The sequence below is a fragment of the Salmo salar genome, chromosome 15 (assembly GCF_965601325.2).
Source record: "Salmo salar chromosome 15, fSalSal1, whole genome shotgun sequence".
Lineage (NCBI taxonomy): Eukaryota > Metazoa > Chordata > Actinopteri > Salmoniformes > Salmonidae > Salmo > Salmo salar.
Window position 1 is genome coordinate 67,936,484 of NC_138305.1, and position 25,972 is coordinate 67,962,455.

Below are 25,972 nucleotides of genomic sequence, written 5' to 3' on the forward strand. Positions count from 1 at the left end.
AAGCGTTCCACAAGGATGCTGGCCGATGTTGACTCCAAAGCTGTTGACTCCACATTTGTGTCAAGTTGGCTGAATGTACTTTTGGTGGTTGACCATTCTTGATACATGCGGGAAACAGTTGAGCGTGAACAACCCAGCAGCGTTGCAGTTCTTGACACACTCAAACTGGGGCACCTGACACCTAATACCATACCACGTTCAAAGGCACTTAAATATTTTGTCTTGCACATCCACCTTCTGAATAACAACATCAATAAGGGATCATAGCTTTCACCTGGATTCACCTGGTCAGTCTATGTCATGGAAAGAGCAGGTGTTCCTAATGTTTTGTATCCTCATTGTATATACGACTCTTAGTAATTGAATTGAATTGAATACTGTGACAAATAGGTCAGTGTCCAACCTTTCACTGCAGCCAGCCTGTGCATCATCAGACTATGGGCCTACTGTAAATGACCATGCATCAAACATATACAATGTTTGTGTTACACAGACAGGGAGAGTGGTAGACCTCTCCTACCATGTACATTACCCAACATCAGAGACGCACATTCTACATTAAACACACACACATTAACACACACTGCATTAAAGTCATGAACTACATAAACAGAGCTGACGTTCCCCTCTACATGACCAGTCGTAGGAGAGTCCTGACACACCACGGTGGATTATGCAGGCTTTACCTAGACATTACTTCAAACAGGGACAATGTACAGTACAAGGTTATGGTAAGGTCACAAGACATGGAGCTTGTAGAGTGGCTAGTATCGGTCCTAGTTTAGGAATGGTAGTGAGGGACAAACAGACAGACAGACAGACAGACAGACAGACAGACAGACAGACAGACAGACAGACAGACAAACATACATACAGGTAATGAGTGGGTGATCAGTGTGTAGGTACAGACAAACAGACAGACGGACAGACAGACAGACAGACAGGTAATGAGTGGGTGATCAGTGTGTAGGTACAGACAAACAGACAGACGGACAGACAGACAGACAGGTAATGAGTGGGTGATCAGTGTGTAGGTACAGACAAACAGACAGACGGACAGACAGACAGACAGACAGACAGACAGACAGACAGACATACATACAGGTAATGAGTGGGTGATCAGTGTGTAGGTACGGACAAACAGACAGACGGACAGACAGACAGACAGACAGGTAATGAGTGGGTGATCAGTGTGTAGGTACAGACAAACAGACAGACGGACAGACAGACAGACAGGTAATGAGTGGGTGATCAGTGTGTAGGTACAGACAAACAGACGGACGGACAGACAGACAGACAGACAGACAGACAGGTAATGAGTGGGTGATCAGTGTGTAGGTACAGACAAACAGACGGACGGACAGGAAGGCAGACAGACATACTCTCCGTGTCCTTCCTGTCCAGTGCATCATCAGGCAGTTTCTTTAGATAGTCCTTGAGCAGGAGTTCATAGCGCGGAATCCTCTGCACAGGCTCCAACATGTGGTGCTGGAGAGTCAGGTTCCCACACACATCTTGCTTCTGTAGGGATAGAACACACAGCAACACAGTTACACATACAGTACTGTAAACATACTGTAGGTACACCACACTAACGCACAGATAACAGCAGCATACGTTACCATATATACACATTGATTCTGTGGGAGAGATGCAACCTACTTGTATGTTCTGGACCACACTCTTGAACTGTGATGACCGCTGGCTCCATGTGTTGACCAGGTCCATAGCACGGTCAAAGTTCTTCACGTACTCTCCGTACATCTTCATAAATGGAGCCAGCTTCTGGAGGATGTCTCCAATACGTGGGTTTGAGTCCCTAACACACAGAACACACACCCGCCCATAGGGCTTAAAACTCTCAAAGAAATTCAAAAAAAAAAACTCTCATGGTAGATTTCCATGTCTATTTTTGTACTGTACTCTGAACTTAGAGTATACTTGCAGTACACATTCCATTCAATGTAAAATTACAATATGGAATTCACAGAAATAGTAACCTACAGTACATTTACTGTTTAATGTGCGCAGAAGGCGACAGGTGGAATCCCTCTACATCATTTCTATGAAACAATAATCTCTAGACAGAGAGAGACTAGCGTTGGCACACACACTTCTGGTAAATTTACTCCCAGCAGATGAAGACAGGCGGATAATGCCCCCATTCTACCAGCCTGGCACACACACCAGCCCCCCAGGGGGTAGTTACAGTGTTGTCCCATCGCTGCAACTCCCATACGGACTGAGGAGAGGTGAAGGTCAAGAGCCGTGCGCCACACTGGGAGAAGAACAGCCCTGCCGGCCAAACCCTCCCCTAAGCAGGGCGACGCTGGGCCAATTGTGCACCGCCCCAATGGGTCTCCTGGTCGCGGCTGGCTGCGACAGAGCCTGGATTCGAACCCAGAATCTCTAGTAGCACAGATAGCACTCCAATGCAGTGCCTTAGACCCCAGTGCCACTTGGGAGGCCCTTATTTTATTTTAATATATATATAATATATATATATAATATATATATATATAGTTGAAGTCGGAAGTTTACATAAACCTTAGCCAAATACATTTAAACTCCTGACATAAATTCCTGACATTTAATCCTACAAAACATTCCCTGTTTTAGGTCAGTTAGGATCACCACTTTATTTTAAGAATGTGAAATGTCAGAATAATAGTATAGAATTATTTATTTCAGCTTTTATTCCTTTCATCACATTCCCAGTGGGTCAGAAGTTTACATACACTCAATTAGTATTTGGTAGCGTTGCCTTTAAATTGTTTAACTTGGGTCAAATGTTTCAGGTAGCCTTCCACAAGCTTCCAACAATAAGTTCAGTGAATTTTGGCCCATTCCTCCTGACAGAGCTGGTGTAATTGAGTCAGGTTTGTAGGCCTCCTTGCTCACACACGCTTTTTCAGTTCTGCCCACAAACTTTCTATAGGATTAAAGGTCAGGGCTTTGTGATGGCCACTCCAATACATTGACTTTGTTGTCCTTAAGCCATTTTGCCACAACTTTGGAAGTATTTTTGGAGTCATTGTCCATTTGGTAGACCCATTTACGACCAAGCTTTAACTTCCTGATTGATGTCTTGAGATGTTGCTTCAATATATCCACATAATTTTCCTCATGATGCCATCTATTTTGTGAAGTGCACCAGTCCCTCCTGCAGCAAAGCACCCCCACAACATGATGCTGCCAACCCCTGTGCTTCACGGTTGGGATGGTGTTCTTCGGCTTGCAAGCCTCACCCTTTTTCCTCCAAACATAACAATGATCATTATGGACAAGCAGTTCTATTTTTGTTTCATCAGACCAGAGGACATTTCTCCAAAAACTACGGTCTTTATCCCCATGTGCAGTTGCAAACCGTAGTCTGGCTTTTTTATGGCGGTTTTGGAGCGGTGGCTTCTTCCTTGCTGAGCAGCCTTTCAGGTTATGTCGATATAGGACTCGTTTTACTGTGGATATAGATACTTTTGTACCTGTTTCCTCCAGCATCTCCACAAGGTCCTTTACTATTGTTATGGGATTGATTTGCACTTTTCCCACCAAAGTACGTTCATCTCTAGGAGACAGAACGAGACTCCTTCCTGAGCGGTATGACGGCTGCGTGGTCCCATGGTGTTTATACTTGCGTACTGTTTGTACAGAGGAACGTGGTACCTTCAGGCATTTGGAAATTGCTCCCAAGGATGAACCAGACTTGTGGAGGTCTACCATTTTTTTCTGAGGTCTATATATATATATATATAAAACATATTTTACTTTAGTTTATTTAGTAAATATTTCCTTAACTCTATTTTCTTATATCTGCATTGTTGGTTAAGGGCTTGTAAGTAAGCATTTCGCATTGTCCCTGGTCTCCTCACCATTCTCCAGTGATGCGTGTCTTGAGCTCAGGGAGCAGGAACTTGTGGTGAAAGCAGTAGATGGAGGATATGTTGGAGAAGATCCCCGTTATCACATCCTGAGGGATTCCAGCTTCAGTCAGCTTAGTGCAAAATACCTACAAACAACAGGAGAATAATGGTAGAAATGATATTAAACACACAGTGACATTACTAACTACATTACTATAAATGATATAACAAACCATGGGCTCTTTGATCGAATAATCTTTTTTTATAGGGGGATGTGTATGATGGTTAGGTCTGTCTGTCATCATCAGGTCCATGACCTTTCACCTCCCTGTCAGTCACCCAACCACAGGCCTGTGTGCACCTGAGTTTCCGTGACAAACGGTACCAATGTGAGGGAGCAGAGGCTTGACAAAAACAGGAAGCAGCTCTGAGATTAGCCTACTGTCTGTGCCAGCACATATCCTTTTGTCTGTAGTCATGTATGTGACGGTCAACTTCAACAACAAATATGTATATCTCACACCAGATATAAAACAATATGAATATGGTCTAATATGGGAGGAGTAGGCCTTCATTAAGGACAGTGAATTCGGAAAGTATTCAGACCCCTTGACTTTTTCACCATTTTGTTACATTACAGCCTTATTCTAAAATTGATTAAATAGTGTTTTCCCCTCATAAATATACACACCCAATAATGACAAAGAAAAAACAGATTTTTATAAATGTTTGCAAATTTATAAAAAAATACAAAACTGAAATATCACATTTACATAAGCATTCAGACCATTTACACAGAACTTTGTTGAAGCACCTTTGGCAGCGATTACAGCCATTGAGTCTTCTTGGGTATGACGCTTCAAGCTTGACACACCTGCATTTGGGGAGTTTCTCCCATGCGTCTCTGCAGATCCTCTCAAGCTCTGTCAGGTTGGATTGGGAGCGTAGCTGCACAGGTCTCTCCAGAGATGTTCGATCGGGTTCAAGTCTGGGCTCTGGCTGGGTCACTCAAGGACATTCAGAGACTTGTCCTGAAGCCACTCCTGTGTTGTCTTGGCTGTGTGCTTAGGGTTGTTGTTCTGTTGGAAGGTGAACCTTCATCCCATTCTGAGGTCCTGAGAGCTCTTGAACAGGTTTTCATCATCAAGAATCTCTCTGTACTTTACTCCGTTCATCTTTCCCTTGATCCTGACTAGTCTCAGAATGCTGCCACCACTAGGCTTCACTGTCATTCAGGCCAAAAAGTTCAATGTTCGTTTCATCAGACCTGAGAAGCAAGATTCATTGAACTTTTTGAGAGTCCTTTAGGTGCCTTTCGGCAAACTCCTAGCGGGCTGTCATGTGCCTTTTACTGAGGAGTGTCTTCCGTCTACTATAAAGGCCTGATTGGTGGAGTGCTGCAGAGATGGATGTCCTTCTGGAAGGTTCTCCCATCTCCACAGAGGAACTCTGGAGCTCTGTCAGAGTGACCATCGGGTTCTTGGTCAACTCCCTGACCAAGGACCTTCTCCCCTGATTTCTCAGTTTGGTCGGGCGGCCAGCTCTAGGAAGAGTTGGTGGTTCTAAACTTCTTCCATTTAAGAATGATGAAGACTATTGTGTTCTTGGGGACCGTCAATGTAGCAGAAATGTTATATATGTTTTATGTTTTAATACATTTCCAAAAATGTCCAAAAACCTGTTTTCACTTTGTCATTATGGGGCATTGTGTGTTGATTGATGAGGAAAAAAATTATTAAATCAATTTTAGAATAAGGCTGTAACGTAACAAAATGTGGAGAAAGGGAAGGGGTCCGAATACTTTCCGAATGCACTGTATGTGTTTTACCATGACTTGGTGTGTATGTGTAGCACATGGAGATGTGTGAAACGTACTCCTCAGCCTTAAGTGTCCACATTTGCGACACTCAAGAGCTAGCGACTGGTAGAGGTGCTTGAGGGAGAACAGTAACGTGTGTTAATGAAGCTGAGGCCCCAGGTTCAAGCCAAGTATGTGCCGAATCGGGAAGAAGTGGTACTCTCTAAGCAAGCACTCTGACGTCCTTTGCGTGTGGTTGTGTTTTTCAGAGTACACAACCCACTGTGTGTGAGTGTGTATATACCTGGTCTAGGAGGTTGAGTCTTTTGACGTAGGCCTCCTCAGTGTGAAGGAGCTCTCTGGCGATGTTCAGTAACCTCTGGGTCTCTGAGTACTGAGGGAGAGAAGAGGACAAAAACAGTCAGAACCATAGCATACCATATAGAATACACTCCCTACACAAACCTACATTAGACCTGTATCATCCATTAAACATATGCCTCTGGGCCTATGACCTTTGAGAGAGAATATCAACAACATTAACACAAAACATATTAGTTGAACTGGGCCTGTTGGTGAAAGCAACCAAACTCTAACCAGTGATTACATATAAGATAAAAGTGGTCTTAAATGGGGATGTCCGCATGTGCTCTTTTCATCTCGGTTGTTGAATGAAACTGGGCCAACCTCATAATGTGTCAGTGCATGTTGTAACAATCGGCAGTCAGCGCTGCTTTACTGAGAGCTGAGTTAGTCACCAATACTGTGTTTACTAGTGGAGCTGAGATGACATGTAAGGTGCTGCGGATGTGTATTCAGTTTGACTATTTCAGGAACAGCAATTAACTTAATGGATGAAATGACATTCCTGTGACATGTGACTGAGACCAGTCTTCAGAAAGGGAGGGTGTACTACATTGTGACATTGTGTTTTGCAACAGCTGTCCGGTACACAATCACATGCACGCACAAAATCAGGAAATTGGAGGAAATTGTGAAACATACATTCTTAGAAAAAAGGTGCTATGTGGAACCTAAAAGGGTTCTTCACCTGTCCCCATAGGGGAACCATTTAAAGAACCCTTTTTGGGTCCAGGTAGAACCCTTTTCTCTTTCAAGTATTTCAAGTATTCCACCTAGTGGCAGAAAAGCCTCACAACATTAGTAAACAACAAATTCATACAATACAAAACAACTCTGACAAACAATTGACAGCGAAAACGAAAGCAATACAAGTGAAAAAGTTTGGGTCCCTTTGGTTCCAGGTGCAACCCTTTTGGGTTCCATCCTTTTGGGTTCCACCCTTTCCACAGAGGGTTCTACATGAAACCCAAAAGGGTTCTACCTGGAACCAAAAGGGGTTCTCCTATGTGGACAGCTGAATAACCCTTTTGGAACCCTTTTTTCTAAGAGTGTACAGTAGAGAGATATGTCCACAAACAAACACACATTCACATACTGTAAGCATGACACACACACTTGAATACACTCACATACACATACAAACAATGTGTCTAATCTATTTCTGTAGCAGACGATGCTAAAGACTGAAAGAAGAGAATAGATTTCTTTCTTTTCCTGTTTCAATGTGCATCCCCAAAACCCACATCCTCTGCGACAGCAGTGTCATTAAAAAACGATCAACATGTCAGCTATTAGTGTCAGAGAAGTGGCACTGTTCCCTCAAACCCATCCACACTCACCTTTCCTCTGGGCAGTAATGCTGATATCAGGAAACATAGGATACCAGAGATCCCTTCCACATGAGGCAAAGGGTGTTGGCTGCCAATTCAGGGCGTATGTGTGTCTGTGTGTGCTCGTGTGTGCTCATGTGTGTTTGGTGTGGTGCCTAGGTACAGGGTGTGTCGGGCTTTGCCCCATTATAACAATGCTGAGGGGATAAAAACTGACTGTACTGTGCCAACACACAACAACTCTAACCAGAGTTTCAGCTCCCACTCACACACCCATCCTGTCTCTTTCTCTTTCACACACTCATTTTCATTACACGCTCTCACTTTTCTGCCTCTCTATTTTTTCTCGACCTCCTTTTCTCCCTCTCCCTATTTTTGTCTGATGTTTCTTGACCTTCCCGCCATCCTTTTATTTCAATAAATAGACTGTATTTTTCTGTCAGGGGGTTCATGAATACCGGTATGATGCGAAGTTCTCTTTTGGAGGTGTCGGTATCACTCTCACACAGATCAATGGTGGAAACAGTAGCTGAGCTGAGCGCAGCTTTGTTTCTGTCTGTCCTCTAGGAGTAGCAGTCACAAGCTCCTGTTACAGCCCTGGGCAGCTACTGTTTTCCTCCACACCCCACAGCACATCCATTTTTAGATACGGCATAGACGCTTGTGACCACCACGCACACTTGAGCGTCTGAAATAGTGTGTGTGTGTGTGTGTGTGTGTGTGTGTGTGTGTGTGTGTGTGTGTGTGTGTGTGTGTGTGTGTGTGTGTGTGTGTGTAGGCCCAAATACCCATAACAAAACACCTGAGTCTAGACAGCCTGAAACTGACACAGATAACAAGAGAAAGACAAGTTACAGTTGCTGAACTAGGGACTAAGGAGATTGATAAGAATGTGTGTGTGAGACTCACCCTGTGTACCTCTGTGTGTGTGTCCGCCTTCTCCCCTCCCTCTGTCTCGCCACTGCTGACCTCATCCAGGTCACTGTCCTCGTCCTGCGTGGAGTCACGCTTGTTGCCCAGTGTTACGCAGCAGGACACGCTAGTCTCTGTCTCCGTGACGCTGTCGTAGCGCTCCTCCTCGTCGATGGCGTCCTCGTTGGGGAACACCTCGCCCTCTGCTGCGCACGATGGGCTGTCAATCCCGCTGTCCCGGTTGGGAATCTTCCCGTTTCCGTTCTGCTCCGAGGACTGTGAGTCCGGATTGTCCTGGAGCTCATGGGAAGAGTCTCTCTCCTCCCTCTCCGTGTTGTCAAGGCAACCAACTCGATCGCCATGGACGACGTTGAGGTCGTCCTCTGTAGAGTCCAAATGAACGTCACCGGGGCCGTCAATGCGGAGTGAGGCCAGGCACGAAAGTTCCCTCAGCTCGGTGACCTCATCAGTCTGCTCCGAGACGATAAGAGCAAGTTTGTCGGCGGGGGAGGGTTCCCCAGAGTCCTTTGCTCCTGCTGACCCTGAAGGGGCATGTGCTGTGGGGTCAGGGGCAGAGCGAGTTGTGGTTTTGGATGTCGCGTCCATACTCAGGCACAAGTGGAGCTGATTCCTCGGAGGGACGCCAAGAATTGGAACCCTGGGATATAAAAAATAAACACTTGTGAAATTAAACCTTTCTCAGTTTCAGTCTTGGTTGGGCTGAAACCACAACACACCACCAGAGCCTAACATTCCCACAGACAGAAGTGTGAAACACAGGTTGGGTAACATCAGAAAAGTGTGTATTACGTGACAGAGGGTAAGAGAGTGTGTATTCCGTGCAAAACATTCAAAGTCCTACTCATGGTGTATAACAATACCCACATCATAAATCATCCAACAAAATATAATGATGTGTGTCACACCTCCAGTTTTTTTACACACAAACACATGCACAAAACACTCCTCTGATGCGTCAACAGGGCAAGAGCACCTTGTGGAATACCCTACCCCCTGCAGGACAGTACAGTACCTGGAGTTCTCAAACCTCTCGATGAGCAGCCCCACGCTCTGGGCCTCTCTCTGAGACTGTGTGGCCAGGCCAGGTGGTGTCTGGCTGGGCCGTGGTTTGGGTGGAGGTGGAGGGGCAGGCAGAGGCCTGGAGGGGGCTGGGGGAATCCTCTTGGGCTTCTTATCCTGTCCGAGGACCAGCAGGAAGGGGGGTTTAGGGGGCACTGCAGGTCCAGGTCCAGGAAGAGCGGTGATGGAGGGAGGAAGAAGGAAAGAGAGAAAAAGAGAGAGACGAAGTCAGGTCACTGGTGTAACCACGGAAAGAGTCCTGTTTCAAGTGCCCCGTTGAGTTCCGAGAGAGAAAGCCTCCATTACTGTATTCCAGATGGCTGCTGCTGCTACCCCCTACAAATTACAAAACCACAGTCCAAATACCACCACAAAACACACCATATAGTCGCTAAACTCTGAGAGTAGGTTCTCAAATGCAGCGCAGGAGACGGTTCTGATCGTGCTTCACAGAGCCAAGACAGCTTCCTGATTTCAGAACAGGATGCGGAGATGAGTGTGTCTAAGTCACTGTGGTTTCACAGACAGAGAAAGAAAAAACATTCACACGCAGTCGCACAAATTACAGGCCGAGCGTGGTCCAGAAACAGACTGCACAAATGGCCGCCCACGCTATCAGAAGCTAAAATACTACTGTTTGGCTAGCTACATGTTCTTAAAACATGGTTACTGCAGAATGCATTTAGAGGACAGTAGGCTTTCTCTATATAATTTATTTAGGCCAGTCTTTGCTGTGTTCTTGGTATTGCATTAGGGCTGAATGAGGAAGCAGGTATCTCTGCCTCAGTTCTCTCTGTGTGAGGTGCCTCTGCTTCCTTCCTCTCTGATTGTGTGTGTGTGCAGCTACAGCACAGTAGAGAATGGCAGGGTGTATCGTGTGGAAATTAAACTTATGCATCAACAGGCAGATAGCATGAGGCTATGGTAGGACTAACAAGGAGCCATCCATGTGTCTATCTGACTGATGCGTTTGTGGGATAAATACTGTTTACGTGTGAATGGGTGACCTGACCAGGTAAAACTCTGGGGTTAGGCTGATAAACACAAGGTTTTATATTGTACCAACACTCTTAGTCAATGATAATGACAATATTGATATTATAAACAACTAGTAGTAGTGCTGAAAATGGTGATAAACCAACAGTGTACCTTGAGGTTTCTGAAAGGTGGGTGTGGCTGTGGGCTGGGGGCGGGGCTTTACGGCAGGCCGGACGTGACATTGTCTGGGAGGGGGCAGGTCTTTCTTCGCCAGCCGCGGGGAACACTGGAAGTCCACCGATCCACACTGGCACTGTAGAGAGGAGGGAGGGAGGTCTGAGAGAGAGAGAGAGAATATATTAGATTGACTGAGTGCATTACTTCCATTCACACAACATGCAGGAACGCAACCTGTTCGGAAGCAACACACACTCTTAGATATAAGGATTTCGAAAAGGAGATACCTTTTGGTTCCTGGTAGAACTCTTTGTGTAAAGGGTTCTACCTGGAACCAAAAGGGGTTCTTCAAAGGGTTATTCTGTTGGGACACCCAAATAACCCTTTTTGGTTCTAGATAGCACCTTTTTTTCTAAGAGTGCAGTATTACTTTGCCTATAAAGAGACTGCACGAAAGAGTCATGGCTGAGACCAAATACCCAGCAGCTTCAGCCCCAGTCCAAACAGAACTGACTGATGCAGTTCTATACAGTCCCAGCCCCAGTCCACCTGAGTGGTGCAGTGCAGTGTGTTACTGTAACAGTAGGAGGTGAACAAACAACCTTCACCCCAATGCCTTTGTCATGCTGCAGTGAGCAGAAGGAACCAGAGATGGAGCAGAGAGGAACCAGAGAGGAACCAGAGAGGAACCAGAGAGGGAGCAGAGAGGAACCAGAGAGGAACCGGAGAGGGAGCAGAGAGGGAGCAGAGAGGAACCAGAGAGGAACCGGAGAGGGAGCAGAGAGGAACCAGAGAGGAACCAGAGAGGGAGCAGAGAGGAACCAGAGAGGGAGCAGAGAGGAACCAGAGAGGAACCAGAGAGGAACCAGAGAGGAACCAGAGAGGGAGCAGAGAGGAACCAGAGAGGAACCAGAGAGGGAGCAGAGAGGAACCAGAGAGGGAGCAGAGAGGAACCAGAGAGGAACCGGAGAGGGAGCAGAGAGGAACCAGAGAGGGAGCAGACAGCCCCTGCATCAATCCTGACACCAGGCCAGGGGAGAGAGAGGTGAGGCTTCCGCCTCAACGAGTCTACAGAGAGCTCTTTGATAGGCCTGCCTATATTTAATACATCTCTATATCCTGATGCTCTATCCTTTCAGACTGTCTGGGAGTGATACTGGCCTGTGTATGTGTGTGTCTTACTTTCTCTCTGTATGTCTGTGTTATCAGGCTTTTTGAGAAAGTGTGTGAGCGTGTGTGTCCCTGTAAAAGCGCATCACAACCCACTCAACAGAACTACAAACAGTGGGACAATGAGACCTTTAGCAGCTAGCTAGTTACATCAGGGAATTGTCTGTCAGTGATTCCAATCATGTGATGCCTATAGGGGCTTTGTGAAATCCAGTCAAGTGAATTGAAGCGTGGACTTTGTAATGAGTGCTGTCTTGTGCAATATGTTGGTAGGGTCACATAATGTATGGTTTGTGTTTGCATTGAAAGAGGGGGAAGTGTGTGTTTACAGTATATACACAGTATACAGTTCACAGTTTAGCAGACGCTCTTATCCAAAGCGACTTACAGGAGAAATTAGGGTTAAGGGCTCAACGGCAGATTTTTCACCTAGTTGGCTCTGGGATTCGAACCAGCGATTTTTTGGTTACTGGCCCAACACTCTGTGCCTATGCGTTTGTGTGTACGCCTGTGTGTGTGTGTGTGTGTGTGTGTGTGTGTGTGTGTGTGTGTGTGTGTGTGTGTGTGTGTGTGTGTGTGTGTGTGTGTGTGTGTGTGTGTGTGTGTGTGTGTGTGTGTGTGTGTGTGCGCGCGCACTTATGTATTACTGTGCCTATGTGTGTGTTTCTGTGTACTGTATGTGTGTCTATGTGTGTGCGCCTGTGTGTGTGTGTCTAAGTACTGCTATGTCTTTGTTCCAAGGGCCCTTATCACAGCCTTTGTTTAGACTGGCTGTGTGTTATCGGATGTGGTTGTCCATTAGACGTCAACGATAACCCCGGCAGTACATTATGATAATGGCTATGTAAACTAACATCCACATTGCTCTATCTCATGCAAGCTTAGGGGCTGTATCTATTCACTCCACACGCATCTCCAAAGGATTAGTTCGGAGATGGTAGTGAGACCCCTGAGGAGCACTTCCATGTCTAATTTGGTGTTTTCCAGCCCAGCTTCAGCCTGCAGCTTCAGTCACGGAAGGCAGAGCTCTGTGAGTCTGCAATAAGTCCTGCTACGCTGTCTGCCCCCATGAGGCCCTGCTGAAGGCTGGCTTTCCCACCATGTTATACAATTTTACCAAACCACAGAGGGAGACAGAGAGAAAGAGAGTTTACATACATCTGTGAAAGACACATATTTTCACTTCAGACATAAACAGTATCTGTAATACACAGCCAATAATACGTGCAGTAACTGGGTCAATAGATGTACAGTAGCAAATCTTAAAATATAGCCCAGTTCCAACTCTCACCTTACTACCGTTGCAACAGAAATTGACTATACACTGTAAAGGGGTTACCGTAAATTTGACAGTAATTTACAGGCAGCTGTACATTTACTGTAATATACATACGGTACCAAAGCAAGTAAAATATTGTATTATAATGTAAAAAAGCTAATTCTACCTTAATCAGAATTAATGAATGGATGAATGAAATTCATTGAGGGGAGGGGTATGTATTTCACAGTACCGTAATTTCCGGACTATAAGCCGCAACTTTTTTTCCCAGGCTTTGAACGTCGCGGCTTAAACAATGACGCGGCTAATATATGGATTTTTCCCGATTTCATTTTTTTTAATTTTTTTAAAACACATTCTGTGACGTGCTCAGTTTTTTGGCGGCATGAAGCTTTCATTAGACCAATGAAATTGCCGAACGGGTTAAGGTCAAGCAACTTTTTTGTTTACTGTTTAGATTAAATCGAGCGCTCTCAAACTTCCCATCATTCTGATTACGGGAGTCATTTTGTCACCCTGATTCCTGGGGGCACAACAAAGTATTTGCAGCCACTCGACATCAGTGTAAATCGTGCATTTAAGGTGGCGCTCCTTGTTCAGTGGGAGGCTTGGATGACAAGTGGGGAGAAATCCTTCACTAAAACGGGCCGCATGCGAAGAGCAACTTATGGTCAAGTCTGCCAGTGGGTCCTGACAGCGTGGAGCATTGTCAAAAAATCCACTATCATCAACGGGTTTCGAAAGGCTGGACTGCTGCATGTTGAAGAGGGCTCAGCAGGGGATTTGCCTCCGGATGAAAGTGACGAGAGCGACAATGAAAATGATCCAATATCGGATGAAGCAATTCTGAGGCTATTCAACTCCGACACCGAAGGAGATGGTTTCAGTGCACAGGAGAAGGAAGATGGTGACTACTGCTAGGCTACTGTTTACTGCTAATTTAAATTTTTTGCTACAAGCCGTGTTTCGTTAAAGCCTATTTATTTTTGTTACAAGCCGTGTTTCGTTAAAGCCTATTTATTTTTGTTACAAGTCGTGTTTCGTTAAAGCCTGTGTAAAGTTCATTTGTTTCAATGTACCGGTAGGCACCTGCGGCTTATAGACATGTGCGGCTTATTTATGTTCAAAATAATATTTTTTTTTAAATTCAGTGGGTGCGGCTTATATTCAGGTGCGCTTAATAGTCCGGAAATTACAGTATTTTACAAGGGATGGTGCAAGCAGGTTGGCTGCTAGGTAAAGTGTTTACAAATTACAGGATATTAATTCATTTTTGGTGTTTTATATTACTTGCATTTCTAGAAGCCGTAATAAAGCCTTCCGGACTGGCAGTGAAAGGGCAAAAAAATACCAAAACGGCATGGCATAATGCTCAACCATTTAAGGTTTAAGAGTAGTTGCCCTTCCAACCTGTCCCCTATACATTTTAAATTGATGGGGTACTTTAACCACATAGAAGTTAAATAGGTACAGAATTCTCACTCACGGGTGCAACAAATATAGCCTCTTACAAGGCATGGCTGAAAATATGTTAATGAGCCAGAAACAACAATACTATGAACCCACTATTGGTCAAATAGATTTTTCACTCTCCAAGGATACGTTACTGTATTCTGTGGGGTTGAATTACAGTACCATTTGAAATACAGCACTTTTCCCACAATGCACAATAATTTATAGTATGCTGCAGTAAAACATTTCAGTTCTTTTTACTGTTGATAATTCCTAAAATTATCGTATAAATTACAGTTTTCTGTTACAGTGTAGAGTAAATAACATCCTACAGTCTCCTATAGAGGAAAGCTGATTTCCGCCATTCACCAAAAATAATTGGTGTCTTGAACATCGTAAAACAGACTCTAGGATCAGCTGTTCTACACTCGATCCTAACCTTAACCATTAGGGGGATGAAATTAGAGCAAGTGGTTAGGGGCAACATCTATCTACTCTGACATTGTCCAGCTAAACCACTGAGAAACTCTTTGACTCTAGACACAGGTCAGGTCTTGGGAAAAACAAACAGTCTGTAGCAGACAGACACTAATGAGACCAATGGTGCCATAGGGGTCTGGCATATGGAAACATTCCATAGTCATGGTTACCTAAGACAGTGAAATCTGGCCCGCAGATCAAACATCCTAACAGTAAACTGGAACTTGATGACACAGCACCGAGAGGAACTACATCTACTTAACTCAACATAACACTCACCTTTATACAACTCTATACAACTTTATACCGCTGTATACAACTCTACAACTCTACATAACACTCAACTCACCTTTATACAACTCTATAGAACTTTATACCACTGTATACAACTATACACAACTATGCAACTCTACATAACACTCAACTCACCTTTATACAAATTTATACAACTTTATACCACTGTATACAACTCTACACAACTCTACAACTCTACATAACACTCAACTCACCTTTATACAACTCTATACAACTTTATACCGCTGTATACAACTATACACAACTATACAAAACACTCACAACTCTACATAACACTCAACTCACCTTTATACAACTTTATACAACTCTACACAACTATACAACTCTACACAACCCTCACAACTCTACACAACACCCACTTAAAACTCAACACAACACTCCCAATTATACTACACCTCTATACGATACTGAAAACTCAAACATTTCCAAAGGTCTTAAAGACTAAAGGTCGTTCAATTGAACAACGACCTAAACCTGATAGCCAGACTTTTCTTTTTTTAGGAGTGTTAAAGACAAGAAAAGACAAGAACAAGAAAGAAAAAGCTACCGTCTCGTTGAATATTCTGCCTTTCCTTAGATACCAAGAATCCAGTGAACCATTTCAATAGGAAAATCTAACACACCTTCCTTGGCCAACAAAGTAACTCATATTCTCCCAGTGTGTGTGTGTGTGTGTCTGTATGTGTGTGTGTGCGTGCGAGCGTGCGTGTGTGTATAAAAGCTCTCTGTGCCAGCTCCCTAAACACACACACCCTGGAGCACCCTAAAACTCAGTCCTGAATAACACACATCTGTAGTTACAGTGCCTTGCGAAAGTATTCGGCCCCCTTGAACTTTTCGACCCTTTGCCACATTTCAGGCTTCAAACATAAAGATATAAAACTGTAATTTTTTTGTGAAGAATCAACAACAAGTGGGACACAATTATGAAGTGGAACGAAATTTATTGGATATTTCAAACTTTTTTAACAAATAAAAAACTGAAGAATTGGCCGTGCAAAATTATTCAGCCCCTTTACTTTCAGTGCAGCAAACTCTCTCCAGAAGTTCAGTGAGGATCTCTGAATGATCCAATGTTGACCTAAATGACTAATGATGATAAATAGAATCCACCTGTGTGTAATCAATTCTCCGTATAAATGCACCTGCTCTGTGATAGTCTCAGAGGTCCGTTTAAAGCGCAGAGAGCATCATGAAGAACAAGGAACACACCAGGCAGGTCCGAGATACTGTTGTGGAGAAGTTTAAAGCCGGATTTGGATACAAAAATATTTCCCAAGCTTTAAACATCCCAAGGAGCACTGTGCAAGCGATAATATTGACATGGAAGGAGTATCAGACCATTGCAAATCTACGAAGACCCGGCCGTCCCTCTAAACTTTCAGCTCATACAAGGAGAAGACTGATCAGAGATGCAGCCAAGAGGCCCATGATCACTCTGGATGAACTGCAGAGATCTACAGCTGAGGTGGGAGACTCTGTCCATAGGACAACAATCAGTCGTATACTGCACAAATCTGACCTTTATGGAAGAGTGGCAAGAAGAAAGCCATTTCTTAAAGATATCCATAAAAAGTGTCGATTAAAGTTTGCCACTAGCCTCCTGGGAGACACACCAAACATGTGGAAGAAGGTGCTCTGGTCAGATGAAACCAAAATCGAACATTTTGGCAACAATGCAAAACGTTATGTTTGGCGTAAAAGCAACACTGCACATCACCCTGAACACACCATCCCCACTGTCAAACATGGTGGTGGCAGCATCATGGTTTGGGCCTGCTTTTCTTCAGCAGGGGCAGGGAAGATGGTTAAAATTGATGGGAAGATGGATGGAGCCAAATACAGGACCATTCTGGAAGAAAACCTGATGGAGTCTGCAAAAGACCTGAGACTGGGACGGAGATTTGTCTTCCAACAAGACAATGATCCAAAACATAAAGCAAAATCTACAATGGAATGGTTCACAAATAAACATATCCAGGTGTTAGAATGGCCAAGTCAAAGTCCAGACCTGAATCCAAACGAGAATCTGTGGAAAGAACTGAAAACTGCTGTTCACAAACGCTCTCCATCCAACCTCACTGAGCTCGAGCTGTTTTGCAAGGAGGAATGGGAAAAAATTTCAGTCTCTCGATGTGCAAAACTGATAGAGACATACCCCAAGCTACTTACAGCTGTAATCGCAGCAAAAGGTGGTGCTACAAAGTATTAACTTAATTAAGGGGCTGAATAATTTTGCACGCCCAATTTTTCCGTTTTTTATTTGTTAAAAAAGTTTGAAATATCCAATAAATTTCGTTCCACTTCATGATTGTGTCCCACTTGTTGTTGATTCTTCACAAAAAATTACAGTTTTATATCTTTATGTTTGAAGCCTGAAATGTGGCAAAAGGTCGAAAAGTTCAAGGGGGCCGAATACTTTCGCAAGGCACTGTAGGTGTGCTTTAGTTTAACTGAACCTGCAAAACCTGCCCTACACACCTGTCCCTGTGCCCAGCTGACGTGTGTGTATGTGTGTGTCTGTCTGCACTTCACAGAAACAGACACATTTGAATAGTAACCACACACATGCAGATTGACAGTTATGGCAACAGGAGGTAAACAGATTTCCTGATTACCCCTGTCTATGCAAGTGTACAGGGCAGGAGCCTAGATCAAACATGACAACAATGATGGTCCACACACTGCATGAACACAAAGTTTATGGGAAAGATATGAACCTCTGTGTCTGATACTTTACACACTCCGTCAGGTCCTGCTCAGAATGTCAGAGTGGTATAGTTATGTGCACACGCACGTGATTAAAAAGAGGGAAATGACTAATCAGAACCAAGGTTATTATAGTAACCTAAAACTAATCACGAAAAAACGATTTAGTAAACTGAAAAAAAAAAAGAATTAACTAAATCATCATGAATTATGTTCAGTTTTAGTGTTTTGTTCTTCTAAACTTTGGGCAAAAATGTAATGGGGGTTTCAATGGGAAATCCAAATCAGGTCTGAAAACTAACTGAAACTTAACAGAATTTCTAATCAAATTTAAAAACGAATAGAAACAAAAAACAAATATAAAAACACAGAACGATAATAACTTGATCAGAACATAGCAAACAACTAAAGGACAAACAGGCACTAAACAATGTTTGACACAAACCGAGTAAACTAATACAATTGCTCACAGAGGGAGAGATTAGATTAACATTCTGTAATTATGAGAATCCATTTAACCGCAATTTAATAAACACACACGAGAGAATAGAGAAGTGGATTTCCTCTTCTAAGCTCCAATCATGATGAGGAACAGAAAAATACAACAATTTGCTTCCAAGGACAACCATGCCCTGGGGAGCAGCGGGTTGCCAGGACGACCTGAAGGCCAACTCATCAATGACCATACACCATCATTACAGACAGGCAAAGGATTGCGTCTCTTAGGCAAGCTGTTGACTCACTTGCCTGTTCCTTGAGAGTGGAGATGGTGATGTCATCGCCACACACCAGTCAGAAGAGAACAGGAGAGAATGAGATGGACTCAGAGAGCACAGAACAACACTAGAGAGAGCAGTAAACTGAAAGACAGCAGTACTGCTAGCGCTAAGACAGTGGTAAGGTAGTGTGTGTTCGGATACACTGAGGTATTCTGATACTCTAAGTATTTGGACTGCGGATATGGAAGCATAAAGGTATTGTGTGTGTAGTGTGTGTGTGTGTGTGTGTGTGTGTGTGTGTGTGTGTGTGTGTGTGTGTGTGTGTGTGTGTGTGTGTGTGTGTGTGTGTGCCAGAGGTGACACACTAATATAATGCAACTTTATGGGTGACATTCAGATTCCATCACAGGAGAAACAGCTATGGCATGACAGTCTGATGTCACAGGCCAGAGCTGAACATTTTAGATGGTTTTGTTTGTCTTGTGTCATTTCTTAGTCATTGTGTCTAAACTGTGTGTGTAACATGTATACGCAGGGCCCAGCTGTAAAAGAGACCTTGGTCTCAGTCTGTGTTCCTTGTTGAAATAAAGGTATAATAATTTATACTACTGCAGAGAGTAGCGAGAGTGGAGAGGGCGGCATGTTTAAAAATACATATATGCTTTGCCATTCAGACTTGACCTCTATTGACAATCCTTACCCATCTCCTGCATGCACATGTACACTCAGGCATTCACATGCACTGAGAAGTACATTCAAACACAATGTTCACTCTTCCCCTCCCCCTTTCTCTTGCTGAACACTGAATGTTGAACACACACACACACACACACACACACACACACACACACACACACACACACACACACACACACACACACACACACTGCTGCCAATCACTGCCACCCCTGAGGCGACCCTGTTGGAGTTGTTTATTACCCACCATCCCTAGAGTAAAGTCTTCCTGCCCCAGTGCTGTCTGGGAGATGGATCACTCCCGACGTGGGAGCGTCTCGTCCGTCAGTCACCACTCCCCAAGCCCCATCTCCCAATCACACAGCTACCCCCACACCTACCAACACTCTCTCTCTCCCCTTCACTCAGTAAGTCAGTACGTCATTCTCTGTGCGTCTCTCTCTATATCTTTCTCATAATCTCCCTCTTACGCTCTCTTATCTGCCTCTTCTTCTCTCGTAGACAGTCCTTCTATCCATCTTTCCCTCTCTCTGTCCACCTTTCCCCCAACTTCTCTTTCTCTACAACTCATCCCTCCCTCCCTTTCTCTCTGACCCTGGCCTCCACTGTCTGTTGTCCTGACATATCGAGACAGACTGGAACAGACTCTCATCTAATGGCACTTTGATTTATAATGGTCATTGATCAGAGCAGTGTTACACACGCAGACTAACACAGAGACACAAATACTCACAGTGGATTGCATCCAATCTACTTCTCCCTACTGCCACACTAGGCTGACAGAGGCATCCAATGGGTTTCTCTCTCTCTCTATACGTCCCTCTATCCATCTCTCTTTCCTTTCTGCAACTCTGAGACAGTAACGAGTGCTCTGACCTTGATGTGTTTCTGATATTTATCCCCTGACGGTCAAACCCCCGTAATTACACACAGAGCCCCATAAAGGAGCTCCACAGGAGACATGTACACAGAGAGAGAGAGAGAGAGACTGGAAAACACATGGAAATACACACACAGAGACACACAGAGATACACAGAGACACACAGAGATACACAGAGATACACAGAGATACACAAATAGACAATGGAAAACACATTGATTGAAATACTGTAAATACACTAATCAAAAATATAAAACGCAACATGTAACAAATTAAAATAGTTACAGTTCATATGAGGAAATAAGTCAATTGAAATAAATTAATTAGGCCATAATATATTGATTTTACATGACTGGGAATACAGATATGCATCTGTTGGTCACATATACATTAAAAGAAAAGTAGGGGCGTGGATCAGAAAACCAGTCAGTATCTGGTATGACCAACATTTGCCTCATGCAGTGCGACACATCTCCTTTGCATAGAGTTGATCAGCCTGTTGATTGTGGCCTGTGGAATGTTGTCCCAACACTCTTCAATGGCTGTCCGAAGTTGCTGGATATTGTAGGGATCTGGAACACGCTGTCGTACACGTCAATACAGAGCATCCCAAACATGCTCAATGGGTGACATGACTGGTGAGCATGCAGGCCATGGAATAACTGGGACATTTTCAGTCTCCGGGAATTGTGTAAAGATCCTTGCGACATGGGGCCTTGTATTATCATGCTGAAACACAAGGTGATGGTGGCGGAAGAATGGCACAACAATGGGCCTTAGGATCATGTCACAGTGTATCTGTGCATGGTTACACGTGGTCTGTGGTTGTGAGGCTGGTTCGACCTACTGCCAAATTCTCTAAAACGACGTTGGAGGTGGCTTATGGTAGAGAAATGAACATCTCTGGCAACAGCTCTGGTGTACAGTCCTGCAGTCAGCATGCCAATTGCAAGCTCCCTCAAAACTTGGGACATCTGTTACATTGTGTTGTGTGACAAAACTGCACATTTCAGAGTGGCCTTTTATGTCCACAGCACAAGGTGCACCTGTGTAATGATTATGCAGTTTAATCAGTTTATTGATATTCCACACCTGTAAGGGAGATGGAATATCTTGGCAAAGGAGAAATGCTCACCAACAGGGATGCAAACACATTTGCGCACAACATTTAGAGAAATACGCTTTTTGTGAGTATGGAACATTTCTGGGATCTTTTATTTCAGCTCATGAAACATGGGACCGACACTTTACATGTTGCGTCTCTATTTTTGTTCAGTACAGTTTGAAAACACAGAGATCGATAAACACAGCCTGGCACCTGTACTGTACAAGTCAGACTAGCCTAGATCTACAGTGTAAGGTCTGGCATGGTTTGCTGTTGGACTGATGTCTACTTAGAACCAGAGCTGTACTGCTTAGAACTAAAGGACAGGATTCATATTACTAACTAGAGCAGATCTCTACTGCTCTTACAGCTCAAAAAAAGGATCACTATTTTCTACACAGGGGAAAGGCTCACAGTGGAAATGCAGTACAAGAGCTGTTCTAGGGACACAAGGTATATAGGTTATAGGCTTGAGCTCTTCCCAATCGATGGCAATTCAGCAGATTTCTCAGTCAGGTACAGTAGGCTACAGTACATTAGAGTGATGCTGCAGCGTGCCTAGTTCAATCTGTGGATAATCCATACACATACAGAGGGATAAGTATCTCATCCAATCACACAGGCTATAGTACAGTAACAGCTGGCCTCCCTCAACATATTACTACTTTATTACTGCACATCCATTCATTTATCTCCTCCTATCTGTTTGATTTAACCACACAACATCAGACAGCCTCTCTCAGACATTTAGACCTAACACCAGGCTGTGGTTCTCCAGGAATGAGTCATGCCTCAAAGCCTCCATGGTATCATGGCTCCCCAAGCTACGCTACAGACGGAAGGGGAACGGGGTAAGAGGGGGATCAGGGATAAGTCATCCTGCTCCTGCCCCTGTCCTAAATCAGGTCAGTGGGCACAGCAGTAGAGTAAATCAACCCAGCTCACACACTAAGTAGGAGTATTTCACCAGCTCCCACAGATTAAGACAGAGGGATTTTGGGGGATGAGAAAGAGGAGAGAGAGGACAGAGGATGAGACAGAAGGAAGGGGAGAGAGAAAGAAATAGAGAGTATGTTTAGAAGGGAGAACAAGGGAAGTGATAGAGGAGAACATTTAAGGGAGAAAAAAATCCCCCTCAAGCCAAGCTGTAGTTATTATAGAGGTCTAAATGACATGCGGACAATAATAAGCAAAGAGAGTGCTGACACACACGCGCCCGCACGCACGCACACGCACACACAGTAACAGTAAGCAGTATGTAGGGTGCAGGCAGACAAAAAGCTAGCACCAACCAGGCCTGACGAGTTAATGCCAGAGTGACATCCTGCCTGTGGAGTCGGAGGCTAAATGAAGCAATGCCAGAGCGAATGCTCTGGAGCAGGGGAAACCAGTGGAACAGGGCATCGTCATGGCAACATGCAGCTGATCCATATTGGTAAGATAGCAGGTGGGTCAGGGAGACTGGGACTACTACCACAGCTGCCCAGTTTCACACTTAGCCTATATATACTGTTAGTTTTCAGCAGGCACTTTTTCAAAAGGACTACATACTCTAAATACCATGCCTAAGCCATCTGAGCTGAACAGAAGCCAACACTTCTACCCAAAGGTGTGCAGAAATAAAGTTTATCTGTTTGCCCTTTAATGAGCAGTCCAGTCTTCTTCTCCTTCACACCTCTACACGAGAGCAGTGTGGCGTGCAGACACCAGGTACTACGACAAAGCACTCTGTCAAACCAGTAACACACAGCCTCACACGCATGCACACAGACAAACGGCAAGGCAACATCTCAGGGGGAGAAAGTGTAAACATAAAGCCCGGAGTCTGTGTACTGTTCATGTCGTGTGGTGTACAGGAGAGGTCAGATGTGTGGGAGGATACAGATCCACTGTGGTGAGCAGATTCTCTTCAACAGTGGCTAAAGTGCATCACATGCAGCCTAACATACTCATTAACACACTTGTACCATACGTGATATAATATCAGAGCACTTAGAAGGTTACCACTCTTGCTTCCACTAACTGATGACGTTAAGAGAAAAAGAGTGTGTGGTTGAACACAGAGATGAATCATCATGCATGCTGCTCACCAACCATGATTGATGGATATTACTGGGACTGGAAAACTAGCCCTTTATCTTAGGGTGGATCACTTCCTTGTGTTATAAAATACATTTTACCAAGACAAATATGATTCTTCATGTTCTGAATCATTCAGTGGGTTCTTTCTCTAACATATCATTAACATTATATCCAAAAAGTCCGATTTCGTAACCGAATACATCCCATAATAACCACCAAGCTTTGTTTACAGAGCGGTGCACTTTCTCGAAGCGAATTTTGAGGATTTGACATGTTGTAGTGGTTATCTGAAAAGTTGTTTACACGGGTCGCAAAAAGTAAAACTAACATGACACGAACTGAATAAAATGAGCTCAGTGCTCTGTGACATTTCGCAAAATACGCTTGTTGTTGTGATAAATCTTCAAAATAAGAACAGGAATTTCGCATACTAAAATGAACATGTCTCAAAATCGATATCTATCTTACCTCTATTTTGTCTAGTGCTCCGGATTCGAGAAGAAAGATGACGAATTCAACGGCCGGACCTGGCTACTGGTATTTAGTTAGAGAGTTAAGTTAACTGCACAAATGGATTGATTGCACAAATCAGTTGACTACATGTGTGGGTAGGATGTGGGTATGCAGACCCGCAAACCACTGTGGCCCCTCATGATGAGTTCAGATTTTTTGTGGCCTACACCCCCATCAAAGTTGCCCATCACTGATCTACAGCTACTCAGACAGACACATATCCTCTCATTGGAAAGGAGAACACACACATAGCTGGTGGAACACAACAGTCCCACCGTGACCACTGTCACTAGGGGACGTTGGTTGCACTACAGTAAACATGAGTCATGGCCCTACCAACAACTAGCCTACTATAAAGAGAAAATTGCCTACAATTTAACTATTCCTTGATTATGTAGATTCTGAGACTTGATTCCCTCTAGATTACAGGTCAATACTCGGTCTGCTATCTTCTACTGACTAAGGACTCCTGATGTGTGAAAGTAGTGATTATTTTAATTAATATTGACATGTCTGATTTAACCAATGACTATGACGGATAGGGCCAGTTTACTGAATGACCAGCAGATGACAGCATGATTGATGAATTGATGATTTTAAATGTGATTTTGGATGTTAATTATTATGTCCACCCCCATATTCCCTCACCCAATGCCACTGGTTACACACGTACAAAAGCCCGCACAAACACACTGAACACACACACTCTCAGATCAGTGAAGGTCCACTACTACTCATTGCTTCTGCAGGTAAGCCACGTCCTTTAAGACGTCAAGCACTAAACTGAGAGAGACCACAAAATCCCTGTGACACTTAACACATGTTAACCTTGTTAACATTACATTCCCACTTTAACATTTTACATCTCTTACTAACAGTCCCACCGCTACCACACAATAACATTCTACTGAGACCAAAAACATAGCCCTAAAAAGCAAGTATTTCACACAGCGCCCAAAAAAACACACTCCACATGTACAACATTTCACAGACAACCTAGACACCTCTCACTACCGCAAAATAACATTTCACTCAAACCCTAAATTCTCTCCCACACTGTAATTTACTGGCTATGTAACAGTGCAGACAGTAGGGAGAGAGAAACAGTCTGTGTGCTTGTGTGTGTGTAGTACAGCCTGCAGTATCACTTGGAGACAGTTTATCAAGAGACCAGCAGCAGGAAGTGGCATTTAAAGAGGCAGTGTGTGTGTGTGTTTATTTAGTGTGGTTTGCTCTCACTGACAGGGGGGGGGGGTGAGACCAGCTTCCCCCTCATCCTCACCCCTAACCTCTCTCCAGCCTGGCTTCATAACCCTCCTCCCTCTCTTTTCCTTCACACGTGTGGTGGGGTCCTCCTTAGGACCGGACGGGTGTGTGCCTGTAGAGGGGAGTGTCACCCTGTTTGTTGACAGTCAGAGTGGTCCTGTGGGGGAAGATAGATACAGTACTGCCTGGGTCTGGGGTTGGGATTGGGGTATCGCCCAGGACAGGACAAGCCCTGTCCAGACCACACCAGTACACTGATGGGAGGGGATGAGAGGAGTGGAGATGGAGGAGAGAGAGGTGAAAGGGGTGAGGACAGAACAGAAGAGACCAGGGAGAGAATGTGTGCTAGAGGTGGGTTAGGTGGAGAAGAGAGGATGGAAGGGGTGAGGGTGGGTGTGCTAAGGGCATGATGGGGCGACACCCCCCACTGATCTCCAGTGCTGATACACACAACTCTACCCAACAAACAGACAAAGGTCACTACACATTAACTGGGCTTTAGTGTCTTAATTTGACGTAATTACCTGTTTTATAAAGTCACTCAGTGTTTTGGGCCTCAAAATGGCAGCGTCAGCATGGGAACGTTCCAAAATTGAAGAGCTCACACCAATCATGCTCCTGTTTTCAAAACTATGCGGGGAATAATATGTGAGACTCAGGACTCGGAGAGAAAGGTTTAACATTTCATGTGACTCTTGTACTTGAAACAATAACAAAACAGGACTTGGCCATGTGATATCCTTGGAAAAACAACAACTGCTGACCTTCTCTCAAAACACCTCAAAAGGTAGTCTACAGTCTTCAGC

At 44.2% G+C, this 25,972-nt stretch overlaps 1 protein-coding gene across 4 annotated transcripts in view; it reads right to left on the minus strand.

Moving 5' to 3' along the window:
- LOC106571892 (FYVE, RhoGEF and PH domain-containing protein 3) overlaps positions 1 to 25,972 on the minus strand; it is a 114,490-nt gene that overhangs the window by 17,309 nt on the left and 71,209 nt on the right. The window contains exons 2-8 of one of the 4 annotated variants that reach the window (XM_014145424.3): positions 10,494 to 10,658; positions 9,298 to 9,499; positions 8,271 to 8,922; positions 5,963 to 6,052; positions 3,870 to 4,006; positions 1,663 to 1,819; positions 1,383 to 1,521 (exon numbers count right to left, since the gene is read on the minus strand). In XM_014145424.3, the coding sequence (XP_014000899.1) occupies positions 1,383 to 1,521; positions 1,663 to 1,819; positions 3,870 to 4,006; positions 5,963 to 6,052; positions 8,271 to 8,922; positions 9,298 to 9,499; positions 10,494 to 10,658 (1,542 nt within the window). Of the gene's footprint in view, positions 1 to 1,382; positions 1,522 to 1,662; positions 1,820 to 3,869; positions 4,007 to 5,962; positions 6,053 to 8,261; positions 8,923 to 9,297; positions 9,979 to 10,493; positions 10,659 to 25,972 lie in introns of those variants that run through there. The other 3 variants (XM_014145423.3, XM_045695919.2, XM_014145425.3) reach the window with 3 other exon arrangements.